Source organism: Varanus komodoensis, unplaced genomic scaffold (genome assembly GCF_004798865.1).
Source record: "Varanus komodoensis strain SLA01 unplaced genomic scaffold, ASM479886v1 scaffold34_1, whole genome shotgun sequence".
Classification (NCBI taxonomy): Eukaryota; Metazoa; Chordata; class Lepidosauria; order Squamata; family Varanidae; genus Varanus; species Varanus komodoensis.
The window spans coordinates 328,486-352,080 of NW_025335854.1; the positions used below are offsets into that span (position 1 = coordinate 328,486).

The following is a 23,595-nucleotide window of genomic DNA, read 5'->3' on the forward strand; positions in this document are numbered from 1 at the left end:
GACAGAATGATGCAGTTCCAAATAATTAAAGCTCTTGCAGTGGCTTTTCCTGTGCCAAGGAGTAAATTGTATCTCCATCTCTGTGCAGCTTGAAAGATCAATTAAAAATGCATGGAAGCAATGACTGTGGCAATTCAGACAGTATCTGTTCACCACAAATCTCAGCAGACAGGGCTGAGTTAACATCCAGGGCCAACTTTCAATATGCATAAAGTAGATGTAAGCTTGAATGCATGCAAGTTGACATGATGGAGATACAATGACACTTGAAATTCTGTAACCAAAGGCAAAGTAGTTTTTTTTTAAAAAAATGGTGGGATTTCTGGTCATTTTTCTTTGTTTAAAAGTTTAACATTTTATTTTTAATTTCCCATAAAAGTACATTAAATTTACTTCTGATTTCCCACAAAAGGAGAAAAATAGAATATAGAACTTGGGAAAGGACTCTTGGATTAAAATCTGAAATATGAACTCCTTCCTTAGCTGTTGTATCAATAGGTGACCTTGAACAAGTTGGCCTTATCTCAGCTTCCTTTCGTACTAATATTCCTCACAGGTGGTTGTTGAAATACAGATGAGAGAAGTATAGCAGGAAAGAAAAGCATTTTACTGAGATCTGGTGATAACTTGGGGAAGCTGTCTTCTATACATAGACCCATAGGGAGAGGTCTCCATGTTTAGCTTAGGCCGGTGTGGTTTTAATCTACACTATGTTACAAGAACATGATTTGTTGTTTTGGAAGAAAGGGAAGCCCAATTGTTCCGAAGTCTGAATGCCAGTCTTGTTTTATACTGCAAGATACTTGCTGGTATTCTTCTACCAGTGGTTTTCAAGCTATGCTTCTGTGGCACTTGAAATATTGGCACATTTATGGTAGCATACACTTTCATGGAGTAGTACCTGCTTCTTTAGGTTCAGGGAGACTTATCCTCATGGCCAAATTTATACACAACTTATGTTATGAAACTTATGTCACTTTCAACTGTCATGAAACACAAAAAGCAGCTGAAGAACATAAAAGGAGCCCTGCTTAATCAGTCCAAGTTCCATCTAGTCCAACATCCTGTTCACACAGTGACCCACCAACTGTCCATGGTAAGCCCACAAGCAGGATGTATGCAACGCTACCCTCCTGCCAACATTTCCAGGAAACTAGTGTACATAGGCATTACACCTCTGATACATCGAGTAACATTTGGGTAACAGGATGAGTGGACATGGAAAGCCTTCTCCTGCATGAATGTGTCAATACTCACAATCATTCTTCTCCCCTCCTTCCAAGCAGCTAGGACAGGCTTTCAATGCTAAAGCAGACCATCTAGGCTGGCTTGAAAGTAAAAAATGAAGAGTATTGCACAAGTCAGTAATAGGAGAAACAAGCCAAGCTGGAATACTGACTGTTAGGGAAAAGTGGCTTAATGATAAGATGATTCCAATACCAATCTCACCCCTTCCAAATTGAAACACACATGCACATGCACACAATTATATCTCATATCATATCTAGGCAGGATCTTTAAGCCAACTACACTGCTAAGTTGTACCCTCTTGCTTCAGGCCAATTGCCTGAAAAATATGAAGCTTCTCAGCTCTTTTAAACTGACACCGTACCACCAGAGTAATGATGCTAGATCTGCCTTCCTCCAAAAAGACTCATGAAATTTTCATGCAGGATTTGAAATGGTTTCTCAGTGACTGACAAGTTTAATTCTGGGTCTCCTGGCTGTGGATTCAAACCCCTCCTCATCTGCATGTGTTTCCATAGTCCTTGTAGCAGACTCCTTTGTAAAGAGGGGTCCCCTGTTAAAGCCTACCAAATTGGTGGCCATCACCATTTCTTGTAGAAGTGAATTCTGTAGTTTAACTGCCTGCTGTGTGGAGATATACTTCCTTTTATCTGCCCTTAATTTCCCACTAATCAGCTTCAAGGGATGACCCAAGAAAAACTCCAGACTACTTTCTCCACACCATATACAATTATGCACACCTCTGTCATGTCTTCCCTTATCTGCCTTTTTTTCTAAGCTAAGCACTCTTCAATCATTCAGTTGGAGCTTAAATACATGCAGAATGCAGACCTACAGTGTGTCCATTCACAAAAGCTTGTTTGGTAAAGATTGCAGACTTGTCTTAGCACTTCTGAGTTAATTAACATAATTAGGTCAGCAACCCATCTTCCTTGTTCTTCCTTAAATGAACAGAATACCAAGAGGAGTAGATTTTCCCCCAGTTTTGTACTTTAGTCTCCATGTGAAGTTCCTTGATAGGAAGATCTCAACTTTCCATTCAGTTATAGTACAGCATCCTAGAATATCAAAATGCTTCCCTCTAATTTCTGAACATTCTTAACTATTTTCAAATTTGTGTCCAGTAGCAGGGAAGCACCGTAACAGCAAGGAAGCTTTTCTGAAAGATAGCTTACCTGGATTGCCACTTCTCCCTGCAATACATAGGATTGCAGTGCAATTAGGCGAACATATTTTGTTACATCTATATTTATTTATGTCTTTACTGCCTCTTAATCAAGGCAACACTCTGGGCAGCTTTGCCTTATTACTATTACACAAATCAGTGATGATGCATGATTGGTGACTCACATGAACTAAAGTGTGCTCCGGATGGGCATTATCTGGTGAACAGGAAAATGTTGAGGCGTATCACTGTTTGTATATATCTGTTGTTCCACCTTTGTGTTAGGAAGTAACTAGGATCGTGAATACTGTAGTTGTCTGTCAAAGGACTAAAACTATATGGATTTGGAAAAGCCTATAGTTTTCTGCCCACCTCCAGATGTTGAGATTAAATGTTAGGGATTACTTCGCTCTTGGAATTTCAGGTTCTGTGTATACAGCAGGAGTACCAAACTGATAACCACCTTCATGTGCGCCCACATAAAATTTCATATTTTTCTTAGAGCAAGAGGAGAATTGCTCAAAATCTGGAACTTCTGAAGGAAATTAAATCCATTTCAGAATTGCCATTAATTTCTCTTCAACTGCTTTATTAATAAACAAATAATCAACAGTATATGAAGTTTCCTGAAAATGCTTAATACATTAAAGTGTTTACTGCTTCTCTCTCCCTCTCTCTTTCCACCTCATTCCTCTTCCATCCACTGATGTTGAACAGAAAGAACGAGAGAAGGGATCCAATCTCGCCTTCATGTTTCGATTACCCTTTGCTGCTGGCAGAGTTTTCAGTATCAGCATGCTGGACACGCTGCTGTACCAGGTACAGTGAAGGGCAACAGCTAGTCTTCTTGTGTACCCATAGTCACACCCTCTGTATCTTGCCTTACCTTTCAATGCATTGCAAATTTGGGTTCCCATGTTTTCATGACTTTTTGCTTCAGCCCAGAAGCAAGCGGGAAAGGACACGAGGAGGTCTGCTTTAGCCCCAGTGTCAGGATCAATGCCACTGAGTTAGAATTATGCCCCATTTCAAAGTCTGCCTCCCAAGAAGGCAATGGCAGATCAACATGCAGTACCATTTATTGTGGAGTACAATTATCATTACCATTATTACCCTAACCCCTAAAGCAGACAATAAAATACAATAAAAATAGAAAAACAGAAAAACTTTAAATCAGCTGAAACAAGCCATCTTAACCTGGTGCTGAGAAGATGACAAGTTTGGTGCCAGCTGGGAAACTGAGTGGAGGTTGTCCCATAAATGGGGGCCACCACAGAGGAAGCCCTGCTCCTAGTTGCTATCCTCCTTGCTTCCCTTGGAGTTGGCACTCAGAAGAAGGCCCGAGGGGTTGAGTGGAGTGTCCAAAGTCGATTGTGGTTGGGACAGGGACAAACTGCGTAAAACTTTATAGGTTCAAACCAGCCACTTGAATTGAGAGTGGAAACATAGAAGCAGTCAATGTATGGGCCAGAATGAGTCTATTAAAATGGGAAGAGAGGTGACCCCCTCAGTGGGACGGGCGGACGGAGAGCTATTTCAGGAGTTTTGAGCCACTAGTTTTGAGGCCTGTTTGTCCCAGCATGTTGTTGTACATCGGTGTGCAAGTAACATATTACAAGTTAGTATTTTATATGCATACTGATGTGCATGATACTTCACAGAAAAAGAAAAGACTGGTCTGAGCAATATGCAAATTACAGTGAATAGTGGGGTCAGCAACAGAGAGGAAGGAAGGCGAAGCGGAGGTAAGAATAACAGGCAAAGAACATGCATGAGTTCACTTGGCGCTTTGGGCAAGGTTGCTCCTGCAGTTAAGACAAAGTGAACCAATCTTCAGGAAGCAGGTTTTGAGAGAGATCTTAATGAGAAAATCACAAACTGCTCCATTTTTCTTTCTCCTTATTTCAAATGACAACAATCTTACATGCGTTTTGCCTCCTTTCTTTTGTGAAGGGATTTTACAATTTTCTTCCACTTTTATTAAAAAAGTGTACCTCACTGTTCTCAGAGTTGTGGAAATGAGTAAAACTTACCGAAGTTTTCAGATTTCTACCCCAATGAAACATAGCAACAAGAGTGGGTCAGAAGGGGCTTCCTGGGCCATCTAGTTTGACCCCCGGCTCCAGCCGGCTCCACTCATGACGTGAGAGTGCTCATTGTCACTTTGGTACTTAACAGATTCCGAGTCTCCCCCACCCCTCATATTTTTTTCCAAAATGTAAATACTGTTGGTGTGCAGTTTTGAAAGTATACAATTTTCTTCCATTTACCAAAGTATCTTTGTGCACAGTTTTTCAAACATTTACAGTTAAATGCACTGTTTTTAAACTTACATATCTGTCAGTTTCATTTATTTTGGCTCATCAATGCAGAGACTTCCAAATGAAATTTGCATTTGGTTCCAGGAGGTGCAAAATGGGCACTCTCATATGAATTTACAGATGCAAACACACTTCTTGCCCAACTCTCACTATTAAACCTACACCTGAGAGGTCTGCCATAAAAAGGAACCCCAGTTTAGCACCACAAACATGGATTCAGAGGCTTGTGGACTAGTGCTAGGGTTGAATCAAAAGCCCTGACATATATATGCGTGTGAGAGAGAAAGAGATTGAGAGAAAACAAAACTGGGCACAGTATAAAAGAAACCTCAAGACATACATTTATCACCACTTCTCAGTACTCACAGCAGAGTTAATGAATATCCCGCCGCTGAGAGGTGATTATAGAGCTGTGAGGTTTCGAACAACTCTGCTGTACCAACAGTTAGCCTTCTGCTGTTTGCTGCTATTATCAATAAAAATAACACTGAGGGTTTCTGCCTTGTGTTTCATCTCTGAATTGATTCTCTCCAAGGCTTGTTGTTGGTTGATTTCAAAGGCAGAGTTTGAAGCTAAGGAGACCGATCAATAACAGGATAGGTTCTACCATTCAGGGAATTGCATGCATCACCATGGCAATCAGTGTAAACGTTAGTGCAACCCATTGTATGATCGTGGGCTTCACACAGGGTGAAATGCTGCTCTACATTGTGTTCCATGACTGGAATTTCACACGTTTCCTTTTTCTTCTTTCAAAAAGTAGCTTTGGGGAATGTGGCAAGGGGATGGAATTGTATTGTGGGTGGGTGTGGGCAGGATGTTCCATAGGAATGTATGCGAATTTGGTTGTGCTCACAAACCCCCAAATGACAGTGTGAAAATGTTCACAAATGGTGAATCATGTGCAATTTTTTATTGAACAAACCATTCGTAATCACATAATTGAAAAATTGCATGATTTTACAATGTAGTCCATGGACTTTGGACAACTTTGGCAAAGGCACCATTTGGTGCACCATTTTCCTGTTCAATGTGCAGAATTTTCGCATCCATGCAAATCAATCAGACATTGAAAATGAATGTGTGTCAGATCACTGGTTCATCTAACCTCCACTGTCAATCTAGAGAGCTCCAAGTTTGCTGAGGTATTTCTGCTATCTAGATTCCTTTTTATCTGGAGTTATGCGAGATAGAACCTGGATCATATACATGCCATTGATGTACTCCCTCCTTGATGGAGCATGGTAAACCAGTCAGGAAGATGCCATGGTCCAAGGGAAGGTGGTTCCCATAAGCAAGCCCAGTCCGTGAAGCTCTCAGGAGCTTCATAAGCTGAGCTACTAAGTTAATATCTACTAGGATGTAGGAGGGCTATGTATAGATCTGTCATTCAGTTTTGTGAATTTTGATTTCTTATTGATACATGCTAAAACTCTTTTCTTATCTTTTTTAATTCTTCACAGTCATTTGTTAAGGATTACATGATCTCCATTGCAAGACTTTTGCTGGGATTAGATACAACACCAGGATCTGGATTTCTTTGTTCTGTAAGTTGTCACCTTAAACCAAAAACAAAGCACATTTGGTTACATTAGTCACCCCTGGTATACACTAGCACCATTTCTGGTATTACTTTTTCCCCTCTCTTTAAGACTGGGCACTAAATCATTTTTGCTAGAAAAAACTGTCTTTAACAAAGGTAGAGATATGTTTGCTTATTGGAAAGGCAAATATTTTATGAGGTGGAAGGGAGAAAAACCTGAGAAGCTATTTAGTGCTTAAGTAGCAGGTACATTTTTGAATTATTATTACTATTACTATTACTGAAGATCACATATAGTTCTCAGTGGATTTAGGACAGAATCTGAAGAATGGGTTTGAGCAGGTTTGAATGTAGCAAGATTATGTATTCCTTAGCATTTTCATACCCAGACTGAAATGTTTTCTTTTGCTGTGTGAATTGGTATCTTTAGGTGTAATCCATGTCCATAATGAATTAGATACCAAGTAGCTATGATGTCTTCCTTTTTAAGGAGCACTTGTATAGAAAGGGTATACACAATCCATAAAGTAGATGCAGCATTTAAGTGTGAAATGTCTTTATGTCTTAAAACATGGTTACTTTTGGTTCCTTTAAAAGTGAAGATAATCTTATATTAAATACAACTTGACTCAAAAATGGGATGATGGCCAGGAAGCAGATAAAATTCTTTGGGGCTGTGTCTGGTGATGGACTTCAGCTCTCTGTCCCTGCACTGAACTTCATCACTGATAGGAACTTAATCCCCACATGTCCAAGACTGCAACAATGCCAAGCCACATCCTGTTGCTTTGGTTCATAACTCTCTTGTGTGAGAATGAATAAAGCACAAACTAAATCAAGAGAGGTTATTGCATTTCATAAAGTAAAGCTGTCTGAAAGAGATCCAATGTAGTGAAGTGGTTAAAAATGGACTGGGACTCATGAGGTCTGGGTTCTAGTCTACACTCAGCCATGAACCCTACTAGGTAACTTTGGGTTAGTCACTGCTTCTTAGCCTAACCTACCCGACAGGGTTGCTGTGAGATTCAAGTGGGGAAAAGGAGAATCTTGTAAGCCACTTTGAGTTCCTTGCTAAAGGAAGAAAGGTGGGATGTAAATGTAATGTGGTGGTGATGGTGATGATTGAGGTAGGAATTATTTAAGTAAGATTCTGTCCAGAATCTTTTTTATTCTTTTTTGACTTCTGATACTTCAGATGTCAAACCACTGAAAAATAATTTCCCATCATTTCTTTCATGTCACTTTTAATCTACCCAAGAACGTTTGCTTTCCTTCATCATTTCTAGTATAAAGAATATATTTTGCACACCATGAAAAGCAAAACTTGCCCCCACTCAAAACTGCAGTTAATTTGGATGTGGCCTACCATCCAGCACTTAAGCAATTCAATGTAGAAGAATGCGATGAGAAGACACCACAGTTCTCAGAACAAATACTATAAGCATCTTCTAATCGTGAGTCCTAAAAACCACTACTTTTTGGCTCCCTTCAGTCATGAGAGAAAAATACAAGTAAACTAGGATTTCCAGAATATAAACAGAGTCGAGTTTAAAAGCAGATGGTTTTGGTTGGCAACCCTGTGGTTGTTAGACAACTGCTAAGTGATCCCACATATGATTTTTCCCTAGAAATACTATTGTGGCCTTCTCTAGTCATACTTTGTCAAGATTAGCAAGCCTTGAGGTTGGCTTAACAATATTTGGAAGTTCTTTGTCGTTGTTGTCGTCCCCCACTTGCCCCGTTCAAAGAATCAGTCATGCCTATAGCCTGAGACAGATGTAAAATTTGGGCATCACATAAGATTGAGAGGAGAAGGAGGATTATGTAAGCCACCTTGAAAGGAAAAAAAGGTGGGATATAAAATAAATAAAGCAAGCAAGCAAGCTGCTGTGCTTCAGGCATCAACAGTTAAAGTCTCTGTTCGCATAGAAAGTACTACATGCACAATAATTCACAATCGTATCGTCTAGATGTTCAAGTTGCAGGACTAAACGAAAGCGCATTGGCTATCCCACATGGTTCATAGTTACACAGGTTCCCAGAAATTATTTAATTGTTCTGTCTATCTGGCACGTATTTTCAATACCAGCAGCAATTTTACTTTCCTCCGAAACCTGTATGTTTATGTTAGTTGCTCGTTATTATGAAAGTGCCCCCTTTTATAATCAGTGAGGATTAAGCAAGTCATCTGGTACAACTTTTATGAAGACACCGATCAGCCTTTTTCTTGCTGCAGTAGCTTTGGTCATTCCTTGTGAGTAAAAACAAACAAACAAATAAACAGCCAGCCAGAAACTTGGAGCTCCTTTGCTGCTGTTCTTGTTACCTAGATGAAAATCACAGAAGATGATTTGTGGATCAGAACATATGCCCGACTTTATCAGAAGCTCTGTTCTTCTACAGGAGATATTCCTATTGGAATCTATAGAACCGAATCACAGAAACTTGCAACATCAGAGGTTTGGATGGCTTAATTTTCTTGCACACATTTATAAGGCATGTTGGCTGTGTGATGTTTGTAATTAACCATTTTACTTACCCCTTTCTCGTGTCCTATTCACATTTTGCTCTGAAACTGTGTTCATAACATGCTGTTTTCTCACTCTAAATGTAAATTATGAATTTTAAGCTCGTAATAGGGAGTCAGTATGCTTCACAGAGACACAACTGACTGCAGCCCCTGACTCCTATTCACTACGAGCTTATAGACCAAAAATCCTAGCAAGACCAGCTTGTATGGGAAACAATTCAAGAAAAGGAATTGCAGCTGAAGGAGTAAAAATAACAGAGCTGCTCCATTTCTTTCATAGGGAGAGACACTCCTTTTGCTCCTTTTTGCCTTTAAACTCATTCCATTGAAGCAGATCATTGTAAGGTTTTGTATGGGTGTATTTTAAAGCAGTGGTGCTAAGTTTGCTTGCTTTCATTTTCCTTCCTCATCCCCCTTCCCACTTTATATATTGGATCTTTTCACAGAATCGTAGAACAGTAGTTTGCTAATTATATTTTCCCCACCTTTATCCCATTGAGGAACTCAAGGTAGAACATGAGGTTCCCAGGTGGTCTCCCCTCCAAAGTCAGGCCATTCCCAGAACTGCTTAGCTTCAACATGGTGGATGCTTTATATGCCATCAGACCATACTCTGGGCCATTAGCACTGGCCTCTACTCTTGATGCATGCTGCTGTCATAAAATTCCCATATAAGCTTCCACTGTGCCCCCATTTCACTAAAGCACCATGAGAAGCATAAAGGGTGGTCACGGGTATGGAAGGAAACCAGGCAAACAGCATTTGGCAGTATTGTGATCTGGTTCACCATTTCACACATGCATTAAAAACAACCCTCTGCAGAAAATCACAACAATGAAGTTATGGCAAGAATATAAAATAGACAGGAACACATAACCTGTCCCAGAACGTGTTCTCAGTAACCCTTCAAGATGTGGGGGGTTAACAGATATTAAATACAGCATTAGATAAGCAAATATTAAAAACAGAAGCCTGCTTAGTTGCCATGATATACAGTATGTTTGGGCTGACTGTGTTTTACACAGTATTACTTTCACTGTATAAACATCCATAGAAGGCTTTTGTAAACCAATAGGAATTCCCTTGAATGATGCAGTGTGTTTAAGCAATAATTCATGTGTTCATTTTTCATAGAAATTTTCACATGGTATCACACAAGGAAGCTCTTCGGTACACATAACACCAGCATAAGGGTTGGGAATTACTGTTATGTATATTAAAATATGATTGCTATGTAAAATATTAATAAAGATAAAATGCAGTATAAAATCTGAATAAATGGTAGGTAGGAACTTCAGAGCAGTCATTCCAGGATCAATTCCTTTGAGGAAAAAACAAGGTTGAGAAGTAACAAGTCAATACATATACTTCTATCTCAAGTACAGGTAGAAAAGACATCCAAGGTTGCTTTTCCTAGTATCTAATAAAATATCTGAATGAAAGTAAGTTATTTAAAACATACATGGACATAGATGTAAGGAAATATGGTACATTTCTGGTGCCTGCTGAATTTGGAAGTATTTGTGCCTCACTAAAATATTAGATTGCATTGTTTTTTCATAAATTCATAGGCAATACCTTGAATGTATTGGAACTCCTTGAAAATCTGACCTCATATAACACATTAAAATAGTCTGAATCATTTGTCCCACAAACAATGGTGTATTTTCAGCCTTGTCATATATTGACTTGTTTCCCATGGCTTTTGTGATCCTCAGAATTTTCTTCTGGGACTTTTTCCATTAGATAAGATCCCTGGAAATGATAATGTTTCTAGTGGAAGAAGTGCCAATCATAAAGTGGAATAATATGGATTCCAAACCAATTGCTACGGAGACCTCATTTACACAGTATACCTCAGTTTATTTGAAGTTGGATTGGTATATTGGGTTGGTAGTTCTCATTAAAATTGCCTGAAAAGGCCCTTAATAATATACAAATAACACTACACTGTTAAGAGCAATGACAAGCTTGCCTTTATTAAGAACTGTCTAAGAGCAGTTTTTCAGAAAGATGAGTCCATGTTACATTTTCTTTTCCATAATGTATGGTTCAATTTATCCCTGATATCATGACACAAAGCATTTCTTCACTGGCAAGAACCAATGTGGGAGAAGGGCAGCACTCGACATAATGATGTTGAAACACGATTAAACTGAAGCATACTCACACATTCAGAAAGGGAATTCCTAATTAAAATTAAGTGCACTTATTCATTAAGAAGGGGTCATTTCTGGCAGCAGCCCTATGTTTCTGATGAAGTGTATTTCTGCTCTCATGCATCTCAGGATTAATTTAACTCCTAGCTGCATTCACACAGAGTAATAGCCACATCAGTTGCTATAGTATTCGAAAACTGATAAACCTACTTATTGGCATTCCCAGGTCAACCCTTGGTTTCTTCACATTTGAAGGGTGGTTCACTTACTTGTTCTGTTTCCATGCAGGCTGTTTGTTCTGAGTCTCATGTGCACTTTTGCATGGACAAAGGCAATGTATAAACTAAAGAATTGTGGCTTTAGCTCGTAGCAGCTCCTGTGTCCTCAGTACTACCAGCAGTTGCTACACTCATGGCAGCTGGGGCTGGTGATACCTGGGAGTTCCCAGTTCATGTGATGTTTATCCATGAAAGTAGCCCTTTGCAGGTATTCAAACTGTTCAGGTGAGATGGAAAAGTGGGAAGGGGACTGGGCATACATACAAACAGTATCCATCTGCTGAACATCCCCAGTTCATCAGCCCTCAACTTTCCTGCTTTGAGCAGTAAGATCATGCAAGGGGATCACTGCTGTGTATTTGCTTTCTCTGGAATGTGAATAGAAACACACTTCAGAGTTCCCCCACTCAAAATGGAATGATTGGACCGAGTAGGCATGGGCAGGGATAGCGCTCTCTCTCTCTCTCGCTCGCTCGCTCTCGCGCTCTCTCTCTCTCTCTCTCTCTCTCTCTCTCAGGCATGGCCTGCACACACGTCTCACGACACTTTTACCACTCACGTGAGCAAGCTGATGCCTATAAGGCTAATAAGTGTTAAAGCAGGTTAGAAGTCTTCACATGAAAAGCCTTTAAAAATATATGGATTGATTGGAGAAGTTAAATCTTCTGCCTTCTTTCATTCTAAAAACATGTAAAACCCAATTTAGAGAAATTCCACAGATATTCATACCCAAGCTGCAACTTTCAGCTTTGCCTTGAATTTGTTTTTTAAAAAATCCAGCAGCAGCATCTGTTTATTTTTATTTATAAAGTAGCAGCAAACATTCATAAATTTTTTATATCTACAAAATGCTGAAATGTATGTTTTGAAATAGCTTCTGTTATGATTAGAGATCAGTGTAAGTCCTACTTAGTGTAGACCCAGTGAAATGAATAGGAATTAATCATGGTATTTCTCAGCCCAGGCTCAACTTTACTTCCTTAATTCTAAAGCATATTATTTGCTGTGAAAATGCCATTTGTGTGTTAAATTGGCCTTATTTTCCTGGATTACCATCTTATCATAGATCCTACTTTTAAATGCAGACATCCAATGGTCTGGAATGTGCTGTGCCATTAAATATGTGAAGTATGAAGACACAGAATAATCTCATTGACTTATTCTGTATCAAGGACAGTTTTTGCTTCTATCACAACACAGCTTGGTGGTCACAGAATGTGATTGAGGAATGCTTATGTACAAGAGTTTCTCCAAATGCCCATGTACAGGACATTGGCGCTCTTCAGTGTACAGCAATTCACTGATGGATCCAAGCATTTGTACTTGTCAGTAGCCAATGGGTGCATTACTAACTCATGAGAAGCAGGCTGTGAGGTAGAGGTTTTTTCCCTTGCTCTTCGTTAAAGAATACATAGGCCCTGCAATTCTCTTTGGTCTCTGTCACAATTCAGTGCAAAATAAACTTGTACTCATTCTTTGATAGATAATCAGCATCAGTGTTTATTTTCAGGGAATATAGCACCAACAATTACATCCTTAGTTAGGTGTGCATTAAATTCTGGGGGTAATTGGAGCTGTACTTATGCCTCCAGATCATGTATATTCCCTTTAATAATCCACAATTTCTCATGTTGAATTCAGGAATGCTAAGATGGCAGTTGTGGAAAGGTAGTTTTTTGGAGTTTGACTTCATTTTAAAGGGAGAGAATTCAATCCTTTCTCCACCCAAGGGGCCGAATATTCAATTTGCATGCCACAAACATCACATGAATGATATCTAATTTTTTAAAAAAGAAATTCTGTGTTGGGTTGCTCAGACTAGGGATGTTGTGAGTCAGAATGTGAACTTGTCTCAGTCAACATGTTGGGCCTCAAGTCCATTTCCTTCCAAGTCTGCCTGAATCAAACTGGGATTATAGAAGCCTCATTCTCACCTCAGTACCAGAAGGTGCAACATTTTGCACACAATTCTCTGTTCCATTAACATGGAGATCAAGAAAGTAATGAACTGTTTGTGGTACGCAACTGTTCATGGTATGTGATAAGTTGTATTATCATTCTGCAGAATGAGTAATCTGCTAAGAAAAGGAGCAGATTCCCCAAAGATGGAACAAGGAAATTATACTTCCAATTAATACCATTTAGCAAGAGTGCACTTTAACCAATCACCAACATATACATTTGATCCTACTGTATGCAAAGGTGTGATTAATCTAAAGGAAACTTTTCATATATCCTTCTTGTTCTGTTATCTCAGGAAGTGATAATTGATAGAGGAAATCTTGTAGGACTTCTGCCCCTGTGCCTTCACACTGCTTCAAATCCTCTAGGCATTCTGCTTAACCCTTGTAGCTTTTTATCACTCATTTGCATTTCTGCCCACATGCGCATCTATTGCTTTCTTGACTTCCTTATGCTTCCCTTCTCTGTTCTTCAAGCACTTGACCTTGGGAAAGAGTGTAGCAATCAGTAGTGGTCCCATTTTAACACAAGGCCATTCTTTATCTGTAAATGATACAAAGAACATCACTCTTTTGGCCAAGAATCCCAGGGCTTCACTTTGAAGATTCCAGTGCCCAAATCCCTCTGCTGGTTCTCAGCGCAAGGCCTCTGCTGGGCTGAAATGACCACTGAGGTGTGTTACTTCTTTCCCCAAGGTAAAGGCAGTTAAACATCCGCCAGGCTTGCTAAGTGCCCATACTGAACACTCAAAAGAATGAACAAGCCCAGCAAAGCCAAAAACAAACCTTTCCTTTTATTTTTAAGCATCCATTTGAAAAGTCCAATTGATTTTCAGGGAAAGCTGCAGGGGGCGGGGGAGATGCACCCTTGGCTTGGACTGGGCTGAGCTGAATTGCAGTGATGGGAACTTCACTTTTTTGTTGCTTTGATTTCCATTAAAACGTTGCAAGGAAGGGGCAGGGAAAAACGAGAGGGAGGAGAGAGAATTGCACATGCTATACAAATCCTAAAAGTGGACATCCCTTTGCAGGTTAGGATTAAAGCTAAGCCCTGTTACTAAAAAGGACATCTATGAAACCATCTATATAAACTATCAGTTGCATGATCTGTTGTCCATGAAAGGAAAGTATGAGTATGGTACCCACAAATTTATCTTCCTGATTTCAAAAACTGGACACAACAGAGACACTTGAGTTTCACAGGATGAATGAAATTCCATTTGTGTCCTCACACATGAAACCTATTTAACAGTATTGATTGATCAAGGGCCATCATGTGAAATGATGGCTTATGTGAGCACACCTTTCCTGCCTATGTTCAACTGATTGAGAATTGAAAGTGCAAGTATATTCCACAGTCCACAAGCTTCTAACTGTGTGCATTTACTTGTACAACCCCAATGTTGTGATAAGTGCAATTGTGTATTCCTTGTTCGGGTGCTATTGTTTGAATGGTGTTTTGTTTTCTTTCCTCCTCCTGACCTCCCACTTTGTGTCAGTCTCGAGAAATGGCTTCACAAGTAAGTATTCGCCTTGGGTTTCCTTTTGCACAGTGTTGGCCTAATGAACAAAATCCCTGAATGGTTTTAGGAAAATGACACAAATTATGGGAATGAATGAACACTCAATAGTCTTGGGCCGATGTTAATCCTGCAGTCTAGAGTTGTGCACAATCATGAGGTTGTATAATGCAGATCACAGTGATTGTGCAAAATGAAACGTTCTGGTTGCTTCACAGAATTGCCACATTTGCTATGTGTTTTGTGTGTGTGTGCGTACATCTCAAAATTATGTTGCACTCCAGCATCACCCAGAAAGGGAAGACAGGATGGAGAAATGCCAGTAGTAGCTAGTTTGGTTCCAGTGCCATTTAGTGGCACAAACACCATGCTTCCCTGATAGCAGATTGGAAGACTAGAGATTTAAGAATGAGATGCTGTAGGTCTAGGGGATATGGGACCTTATGTGGGCTAGTCCAGCTGCCACTGCATTCTCCCTGCTATCTCAGTTCTTTGTCTCCTGCAGCAAAGAGAAAAGAGGAGTTAGCATGAGGGAGCATTGCCACACTCCAGATGTGATCTTGGAGCAGGAATGGGATTCATTCCAGTAGTGGTGAAGACTTTATATCATAAGCATTAGCCTCATAAATAGTGCCAGCTTTCTACAAAAAGTGCATTCCTGGGTCACATTCTGTGTCGCATCATACCTGTTGTGGAAGAAGGAAGAGAACATGCAAGGAATCATTGAAATCTACTTCCTCGATACCCCAGTTTCCTATTAAGACTTGGTCTCCCATTGTGTGCCCACTTCCCAGTCTCCCATGAGATATACCCCGTGTGGTAAAAACAACACACCAGTGCCAGTTACAAGAGTGCTAAACCCCTAGCCTGTAAAGCACTCCAATGTCTGTGACCACTTCTTGGGGTTCCTTCTGGGGATGGACCTTCATCTCCAAGCCCTGCCCCCTGGAGGATTCCCCTTGGAAGGCATCCCCACTGCTATCTGAAATTGGAACTGGAGATTCAGCAGTGATGCCCAGCTGTTATGAGGCCTGGAGGTGCAGGGTAGAATGAATCCCATTCCTGCTCCAAGACCACATTTGAGCAATCCAGCCCCCACACACTACTTCGCACCCCTGGTGTGTTCAGATGTGCATGCATGCATCACAAGTAGATATCCTCTCTTCCTTTTGGTTTCTTCTAATCTCTCTCCATGCAATGGGGATTTTAGAAGCACAGTTAGAGCTTACTAGATCACAAAACAGTATAAATCAAGGTAGTGCTTTCCTTGAGGTGTGAGAGAAGCATGTACTCCAAACTGAAACTTCCCTTCATTCCTCCTTTTCCGAAAAGCTTCTGGCTCCACCCTCAGGGTGGCTCCTGCAGCTTGTGGGCTAGAGAGTGGGAGCACTGGATACTTCTTAAGTGATCTGCTTTCTTTGTCTGTTGTCTGCCAACAAGGTCAAGGCATGCCCTCTGCATCTTCCCCACATCCCGTTCTGAAAGATCTCCCTCCTTTTCCAAGATGGGCTGGTTCCTATGCTCTGTTGATGAAACTTGAGTAGGTCACCTTGAAACTGCCAAGTCATCCATCCAACTCTGCCCCTCCACCTCCACCTCCACCTCCTCCTCAGAATCAGATGAATTTGTCTTGCAGACTGCCCTCTCTCCAATTAACATGTTATACTGTGTAAAACTAGCATATGTCCCCCTGCTGCCCAATAGCTTTGTGACTTCTAAGCTTGTCCCATGTCTCATGAGCCTATTGAGTCTCTGCTGGCTCACTTTCATATAGGTTTAGAAATAGGTAGCATTAGGTCATGCTCTGCCTTTGGGTCATGTTTCGTCTGGTAAGACCATACGGGCCCCACATAAATCCAAGTATGCTGCCAAAACAGATTCCAAAATCTGAATAATTTGAACCTGTTGATCACTTCCAAAATCTTTCTCATACTTTTGCTTCCAGTGCTATTTCGCTGTCTCTGGTATTTAAAACTTAAATGGAAAATATCCAGCTATGCTATTTCACTAGTGTAAATGTTGTTTCAGTAGCAGAACCTAGTTTCTGAATTATGCACAAGAGGAGACTCCAACTAAAGAGGTTTCACTAATGCCATGTACAACTAAAAGATTCAAAGGTGCTCCACTAGTAGTATTTGAGTTGAATTATACTTGGAAACTCTCCAGAAACAAAGCCCCATTGGGGAAAAAGTACACGTTCAAGTGGTATCATGGGTGTATACAGCCAATTCATAAATATGAAAGCATATTTAAATGCTTATAGAGCCCCTGTGCAATTTTGCTAGCATCTTCACAGCCTGCCCAATTCTGTGTACTCTTTTAGCAGTTCTGTACAATGTGGTATAAGTGGTTCTGTACCATTAACACAAACACAATCTACAGTGGTCTGTAGCATTTTTTTCCTCCAAGGAAATGCTGGCCTATTCTTTGGTTCCTACCATGGGTGCAGTGTGACATCTATTGGCTTTATACTTGGAACATAGAAACATAGAAAAACAGCGAGTCAGAAGGGGTCTCCCGGGCCATCTAGTCTGACCTCCAGCACCAGCCGGCTCCACTCACAACATGCCCACCTTGTGCATGTTCAGCCTATCCTTGAACACCCTCACCGATGGGGCCTCAACGACCTCTCGTGGAAGCCCATTCCACACCCTTGGGGTCCTGACTGTCAGGAAGTGCTTCCTGGCATCTAAATGGAACCTTGGCTCCCTGAGCTTTGCTCCATTGGAGCGCGTCCTGCTTTCCTCTGCCGGGGAAAGCAGGTCTCTACCCATCTGCATGTGACATCCCCTCACATACCTGTATGTCGCCAACATATCCCCTCTGAGTCTCCTCTTCTCCAGGCTGAAGAGACCCAATTCCTTCAGTCTAGCCTCATACCCCATCCCCTGCAAACCGGCCACCAACCTTGTGGCCCTACGCTGCACTGACTCTAACCTGGCTATATCCTTTCTGTAATGAGGGGCCCAGAACTGAGCACAATACTCCAGTTCTGGGCGCACCAGAGTCATATAGAGTGGTAGTAATACCTCTCTCGATCTAGAAGCCACACTTCTGGCTATGCAACCAAGGGTGGCGTTCGCCCTCTTGACCACTGCATCACACTGATGACTCATGTTTAGCCTGCAGTCAGCCAGTACCCCGAGGTCCCTTTCACAAGTGCTGCTCTCCAGCCACTTGTCACCTAACCTGTACTTATGAAAGGTATAGGAAGGTATGGGGGCTTGATGAATGAGATGACTTAAGATGCTTTATTTGAAGAAAGAAAGCATTTCCAAAACAATTTAATTCCTGCATTGGGTTTCTCTTTAAAGTCCCAAATTTCTATTAGTGTGGAAGAATGGGAGGACACCAAGGATAACAAAGAACAATTTAACTACCGTAACAATCATCGTAACTCAACATCCAGTGATCAATCAGATCATCCTTTGTTACGACGCAAAAGTATGCAGTGGGCTCGGCGACTGAGCCGAAAAGTTCCAAAGCACTCAGCAAAAACAGCGGAGAAAATAAGTCAGCAGAGAATGAATCTCTACAGAAGGTCAGAAAGACAGGAACTTGCTGAACTGGTGAAAAACAGAATGAAACATCTGGGACTTTCAACAGCAGGCTACGGTAGGCACTGTAAAGACACATATGAAATGGATGTTGTGATTTTCTATTTGGATAGAAGAAATGTCAAATGTCCAAATGCTCCTGTGTGAACTCAGTGAGCTTGCAATGAACGAGCAGACCTTCTTACAACTTGGCAATCTAAGCAACAGGTAAGAAGGGGTAGGTTTGATTAAGAGTTCTTGCAATGGAGGGAACTAAGGAGCTCCTGCTGGATAAGCTGATTCATCTTTCATGGTGCAGAAATGTCTTTATAGTTATGATATGGCTGCTTTGCAAGCAACAGTAACACAAGATAATTAACTATCAATAGTTGGGAGCAGTTTCTGAACAGTAACACATCTCCATTAAGAAGGCTTGCTTGTGAAACTGTTAGATATTTGCTGGTCCAAGTGAATGAGTGATAGCTTTTGGTGAAAGAAATTTAATTTAGTGAGTGCTGACTCTTTCCCCTCTCCCCTAAAAACAGCTGCAAAAAAGAAAAGGCATTTTTTCTCTCCCTCTCCTTTGCTTCAAGTAGCTCTGTAAGTGACTTCTAAATATAGCTCAGGCTTCTCAGATGCAAAGGAGAGGAAGGGGCAGATCTGATTATGGAAACCCTATAAATTACTTTATTTTAATAATCTGACTGGTTAACAAAATGAGGGCTTGTCAAATATTTCCAATTTTAAAAAGTTCTATTTAAAATAAATGCTGGGTTTATTATGGGGCCATTGGTTTCTTTATAAACGCAACTGCTTAAATGTGGCTTTATCAAAATCTATCCTTCTTTCAATTATCCTATGGATTTTCATATGGATCATCAAATATATAAGGCAAATTTCACTGGTCTCCAACCTTATCAAACCAGGGCCCACCTTGAAGCCCAGTCTGTCATATGACATGAGCACCAGTTTTCAGTGTTTAGCATATATTGATCTTGCAGTTCCTGACCCTTTCCCCTTACTTTTCTTTCTCCTTGACACAATGTCACTCATGCTACTTTGACCCTTGTTTGGGCAAGTCATGTCCTCATTTAAAGACCAATGGTTCAACATATTCTTTAAAAAAAAAAGGCAGCCTATAAATCAATCGATCAATCAGTACAAATTCCCTTCCTTCTCTTTCTTTCTCTAGATGAAATGAATGACCATCATAACACGCTTTCCTACATCCTGATCAATCCTTCACCAGACACACGACTTGAGCTGAATGATGTTGTGTGAGTTAAGGCCAGAAACAATAAGACTTACCAAACTTTTGGCTTCCACTTTTGTATTGCAGGGATTGTTTAAGACTGTACTGAAGTTCCATTTTAAACACTGTCAGCTGAGAGTGGGAGGGTTCATGAAAGTGATCGTTTTCATACCCCATACCCTCTTGGTAACTGCTCCCTGCCCATGTGGTGCATGTGGAAAAGTTATTTCCCGACAAAGTTTTCAGCATAATCACTTATAAGTAATAAGAAATGCAAATAATAAGTAATGTAAATGCTTCACTCCTGTTTACTCACCCTCAAAATTTCCAAAATGTCTCCTCCAGTCAAGATATTCTACAAACAGTAGGCCAAAAGTTATTAAGAATGTTTTAACACCACCTTATAAATGTTCTCCTGGTTGCTTTATTTTGTTTTATTGTATTATTTTATTTTATTTTGCCCCCACCCCCAGCCCAAATGCTTTTTCTGAAGAAATCCAGTGTTAGTATGAACAATATCTCTGTTTGGCCTGGTCCCCAGAGTTGAATAATTCCAGGCCTTGTTCATAGATTTATCTAAAAGTTTTTCCATGTAAGGTTGGTGAGGAAGAGTGACCATTCATACTTTTCCACCGTGGCTGCTGCTGCTACTACTATTCTTATTATATTTCTATACTATCCAATAGCTGAAGCTCTACATGACTGTATGGGGGTGTTAGCCCAACACAGCAACTAACTGTGGTTTATTTAATCCATGATGAGTGTGCAGCACTTGTGTCCCCACTATTTTGAATATGCAGCCCCTCTTCATGACTTGTTATGTTGTACAAACCCAGTGAACCAGGCTTATATGAGAATTAAAGAATCTTCACATAACTCGTGGTCTGTTTAAGGTTTATGCAAGGGTTGTTTAACTCCTGTAGAACCCATGATCATCAAGTTCACACAGCATGGGAAACCCATAGTGCCATGCCAGGTTGGTGTTATTTCATTTAAACTCTGAGTATGTATCCTTCCATCAAAAAACAGGGATACTTAAAAAGCATTTCTATTTGAACATTTTCTGCATGCTAAATTGTGGAATTTCACACTGAATTAACATTGTTGTATATGCAGATTTTGGCAAACTGTTCAAGTTTTGCCTCTTTTTGTCTTCTACTAAGACATCAGCTTTCATGAGCACACATGTTCATCCATTACACATTACCCAAAATGGAATCTCAATGCACTCATACCTTCAGATTGAGATAACATTTTGTCTGGTGTCTCAATCAGTGTAATGTATGTGTTCACACACATTGGTAATTTGGACTGTGGAGGAATAGGATCACAAACTGAAAACTGCCAAAATGTGCATGCATCAATTCACACGTAAATTTGATAGATTTTCTGTGTGGCTGGTGGCATTGAATGTGGGGCAGCATACATCCAAGGACTAGTAATGTAGTGGGAGGCATTTGGCCATCTCTGCCTCAACAAAAATGCACTGGGAGCCACCTTAAAGCTTGTGAAAGAAAGCATAAGGGAGCTTTTTGACTGAGATGGCTGCTAATGTGATTTATTGCATCTCTGACTTCTGCTTAATTGAGTTTCCTTTGTTTTGTATTAAGTCCAACTATGTTTTCTGTGTATATTGGAGACATTAGTTGCCACAAGAAACCATTGGTTATTAATCCAAAATGAAGTGTAGTGACTGCTGGTCATCCCAATTTCAGTCAGGCATTTAATACATTTCAGGCCATAGGTAGAACTTTTAAGGAGATACTGATGGTGCTAAACCTAGACTGGGACCATGTTCAGCACCACAAACAGCTCCTATACAGTTCAGAAGCCTGGAGTGGATAAACGACCACACTGATATTGGAGCCACCAGTCCACAGTAGTGAAATGCATTTCAAATAATAGTTGTGTGATGACTTGTTGGGGTCAATGTGAATTAGTGTAATCCCCTCCCGTCCCCCCTCCCCTTCCCCTCCCCTCTCCTTCCCATCCCCCTTTTTATCCTCTCTCCTTCCCCCTTTTTTACTTTTAAACTTTTAAAACTTTTTCTTTTTCTAGATACTTGATTCGTCCAGATCCATTGTCATACGTTCCAAACACTAAGTCCAGCCGGAAAAACAGCTTCTGCCATGCAATTGGGCAAGACACCAGGGAAGAAACACAGCTTTGATGCATCACGCAGAGCAATGAGAAAAAGATATTTTTATATGAATAGCTGTTTTGAAATTTAGTGAAAATATAATGATAAATTCATTATATTTGGACTTATATGAGAACTGGCAGATGTTCAACTAATGTCAGCTGAACAACTATTTCACCAGGGTTTCAAAAATGATTCTGCAAACCTGTGCAAGGCTTCCAAAGAACTATTTTACTCCTGGAGTTGATATTAACAAGAAAAAGTACATTCCAAACAAATATGCCCATGGTGTTGCTCAGTACAAGGAAGAATCTAAATGAGAGAGATGCTTAGCATAATGATCTTGCTTTCCTATCCAGATTTCAAATAGCCACTGTGGGGCAGTGATTTATTATTAAACATAATCCACTGTGGCCATTGTGATTCTTGTATCATAAACATCTGATTCTTGCACTTAAGTTGATAGTCAAAGGAAGGTTCAGGCAAGTTATGTTTCTGGCATCTTAAAGTAGAATTCAGAAAGTGTACTGCTGAAGCAACATTCAGTGTTCAGTGTTAGCACTGAACAATAGTCCTCTGATTGTTCTTCCATCAAGTCCCTCAGTTCTGTGTACTTCATATCTCATAGTTTTCCCAACAATGTTTAGATCCTGGCTATTTGAAATCAATGATTCATTTAGATTTGTATCCATCTCTATTGAAAATTCAAGGCAAGTACCAGTACAGGGGAGAGAAGGGCAGTGAATTGATCTCTGCCGTAAGGGACTCACAATTTAATGGAGAATGGGATGGGAACCGGCTCAATGGTTTTGCCTGGGACTGGAAGCCAGCATCCTGAGCTACCACATTTATAAAAGCCCGCTTGCTGTTGATGCATCAAGAAGGGAGAAGACTTATGAGAAACTTCATAACATCCAATCAGAAAGTCAAGCCAGTTGGAAAAATGGTCTGGGCAAGAATTACACATTCTTTTCACTGAAAAGCTTATACATGTGGCTGTGTGGCCTGGTAGCCACTGATGCTCCAGCAATGCTCAAGCTAAGTGGAAGGTGGCCCAATAAGCTTGTTGGATCGTAGGTTACTGGGAACACCATGCAAGAACAGAAAATGATATTCATAAGCTTTGTTTGTTTGTTTGTTTGCTTGCTTGCTTGTTTCAAGGATGGCTGGAAACATAGTCTGTGGCATGTTCATGTAACAGGTAGCTAAAAATTCACAGGCCTGCAATTCACCTGCTAAGGCTCTTCTGCCAACTCACATAGCCCTGTGCTTCTCCCATGGGTCAGTGATATCCAGAAAAAGGAGAAAGCAGCTTCTCTGGCAGGAAAGCCTTGGAGGTTCCAAACAACCCATGGATTTTTGGTTGCCTGCCTCAGTAGTTATTAAGAACTCTGGTTATTCTAGAACACTGCTCTGCAGAGTACTTAACTGAGTGATCCAGACCTAATCCTACATAAAAGTAGGATGCAGGGTGGTTAAAGACGGGGTTAATTTTTATGGCGTTTTTGACTAAGATTTAGTCACAAATAGGACCAGGTTCATGCTATGATTTGCTGAAATGTGGAGGCTGTTAGTTAAACCAAACCATGAGACATTGAGAATGATGTAATTCCTCTTTATTGAGCATGCTAGAACATCATGGGTTTGGAGGGATGACACCAAAGCAATATTCATACTGCAATGGTAGGATGAGTCAGCCCTAAGTTGGCATCAAAGACTAAAATGTCTAGATTTTTTTTGCTTAAAAGGAAGTAATGCATTTTACTACAGAAAGAATCTTTTAGGGAGAGGAGGTTAGGAATGCTGTTGCCTGTTGCCTGGATTCCTTATTAGCATTAAATGTATAGGTTATGTTTTCTATATCATTTAAAAGAACTGCTATAAGTTTGTGCATACGAATCAGATTATGCCAAAACTGCTCAGCAAACCTATCCATGCATGT

General features: G+C 40.4%; 1 protein-coding gene across 3 annotated transcripts in view; it reads left to right on the top strand.

Annotated features, from left to right (window-relative positions):
- Positions 1 to 21,683, top strand: part of KCNT2 (potassium sodium-activated channel subfamily T member 2) — a 231,858-nt gene extending 210,175 nt beyond the window's left edge. For 2 of the 3 annotated variants that reach the window (XM_044439322.1, XM_044439323.1), the window contains 6 exons: positions 3,131 to 3,232; positions 6,198 to 6,281; positions 8,608 to 8,736; positions 18,040 to 18,340; positions 19,454 to 19,538; positions 21,572 to 21,683. In XM_044439322.1, coding sequence (XP_044295257.1) covers positions 3,131 to 3,232; positions 6,198 to 6,281; positions 8,608 to 8,736; positions 18,040 to 18,340; positions 19,454 to 19,538; positions 21,572 to 21,683 — 813 coding nt within the window. Of the gene's footprint in view, positions 1 to 3,130; positions 3,233 to 6,197; positions 6,282 to 8,607; positions 8,737 to 14,704; positions 14,726 to 18,039; positions 18,341 to 19,453; positions 19,539 to 21,571 lie in introns of all 3 variants that reach the window. The other variant, XM_044439324.1, reaches the window with a different exon arrangement.
- The last annotated feature ends 1,912 nt before the right edge of the window (positions 21,684 to 23,595 follow it).